Consider the following 2027-nt stretch of genomic DNA (forward strand, 5'->3'; position numbering starts at 1 on the left):
GATTTTGGACATAAGAAATAAAAATATATTTATTTAGTAATGGATGAAATTTTCCAATCTGTTACTAATTTGAGGTATAAAAGCGCATTTAAAATATAGTAATGAATACTACCAAATGTTGAAATTAATTGCAATTGATACAGTAAGGTTTAATGCAACAAAAGATATTGAAACAAAAGGTTCACAATTTTAGTTAAAATTGTGAGAAATAAGTCCAGCAACAAAAATGATTTAACTTCGTACAATTCTTTGGTCCTTAAAAAACTGGGTTTATACAAAACCTACCCGCAACCTTTTAGGAAGTGATGATTCATTACCTTGTAAAAAACAATTACATCCATATAAACAAATGTTAAAACATAATGTATATTTTATACAACTCATTCAATAAAATTCTAATAATAAACAACGACATTTGTTGATATAATATAACTAATGAAAAACTTACGTTCTATAAGTTTTCAAAAACTTCTTTGAACACGACGTTTGTTGTAGAATTCAATGGATGGTTATCCTTGTCATGGATTAATATCTTAAGCCCTTTTTTTCTTTTGACCCTTGATATTGCAACATATAGTTGACCATGACTAAATACACTTCTAGGCAAATACAATCCAACATAATCCAATGACTGACCTTGATATTTGTTAATTGTCATAGCATAACATATAGTTATGGGAAATTGCCTTCTAGTCATTTTGAATGGCCACGGAGATTGTGTTGGAGTCATATCCATTCTTGGAATATAGATAACCCCTCCAATATTCTTTTCAGATATAATCTTTGCCTCGATAACGTGGTTTGCCAATCTTGTAACTATAAGCCTTGTTCCATTGCAGAGACCTTCAGGTTGATCAATGTTTCGAAGCAACATAATAGGGGTCTCAATCTTCAATTTAATCTTGTGGTTAGGTAGACCGGAAGTTGTAAGTGTATTCAAAAATTCCGGGGTCAAAACATCAAAAGCTTCATTTCCTTCAAGTGTCTACAGAATCTGAACTTAAATATTCCTTTTCTTCACCTTTGGGAAAATTTTTGAAATTTTATTATTATAAATCTATGTTAGTACATATAAATATATGAATGTATCTATAAATATGTTTACAATGGATAACGCATACCTGATATGAATCCCAAAACGTATTGATTTATGATGTCAACTGTTTCAATTGTTCCTGCCAATATAGCTCTTGATTGCAAAAATTCTGGATTCTTGTAATTGTTAAGAAAATTCGGATATGTTTCACTAACAATGGCTTCTAGTGGATCATCATAGTTAGAAATTAAGAAATCATTTGGAATAGGAATATCCGTGTAACCATCGTTAGGTTCTTCCAATTTCCCATCGCCAACTTATAATATCCAATTAGAAAACAATTCTAATTCAGATGTACTTGAAGTATTGCCGGCTTGTTGGAGTCGCATGTTCTTTGTAAGCTTCAGCACAACACAATGATCCCAGATGTATGATGAATTTATTGTAGAATGTATTATATCTGAACGGCTGCCCCTTGGTACAACTGGTAATATTTGCCGAAAATCTCCACCAAATACAATTACTTTCCCTCCGAATAATTTAACAGGACAATTGGAACGCCCCATTATGTCTTTAAGGGTTTTATCAAACACTTCAAAACAAAATCTGTGTGCCATTGAAGCTTCATCCTAAATTATCAACTTTGCCATTTTTAGTAGCTCTGCACGATCACTATCTTTGTCGATATTACATGTAGAAGACTCTATTGTAGGTATTGGAATCTTGAACATTGAATGAGTCGTTCGACCTCCTGGAAGTAGTAGTGAAGCTATGCCCGATGAAGCAACAGTTAAACAAATTTGTTTCTTTGATCTTATGTAGGAAGCTAGAGTTCTCCACATGTAGGTTTTCCCTGTGCCACCGTATCCATACAAAAAAAATACGCCTCCTTGTTGATTGTTTACTGCTTCCATTATTCGCTTGAATACACCTCTTTGCTCATCTAATTTAAAAAAAATACATAGCAAACATGCAGTGAATAAATTAATTA

At 32.2% G+C, this 2027-nt stretch overlaps 1 protein-coding gene across 1 annotated transcript; it reads right to left on the reverse strand.

The window, feature by feature from the left end:
- Positions 1 to 451: 451 nt before the first annotated feature.
- On the reverse strand, positions 452 to 1602 carry LOC127107426 (uncharacterized). Its single transcript, XM_051044709.1, has 3 exons — positions 1395 to 1602; positions 1122 to 1352; positions 452 to 975 (listed from the first exon to the last, which is right to left on the reverse strand). Exons 1-3 carry the CDS (start codon positions 1600 to 1602, stop codon positions 452 to 454), a joined length of 963 nt encoding a protein of 320 aa, XP_050900666.1.
- Between the last annotated feature and the right edge of the window lie 425 nt (positions 1603 to 2027).

This window comes from Lathyrus oleraceus, chromosome 1 (assembly GCF_024323335.1).
Source record: "Lathyrus oleraceus cultivar Zhongwan6 chromosome 1, CAAS_Psat_ZW6_1.0, whole genome shotgun sequence".
Lineage (NCBI taxonomy): Eukaryota > Viridiplantae > Streptophyta > Magnoliopsida > Fabales > Fabaceae > Lathyrus > Lathyrus oleraceus.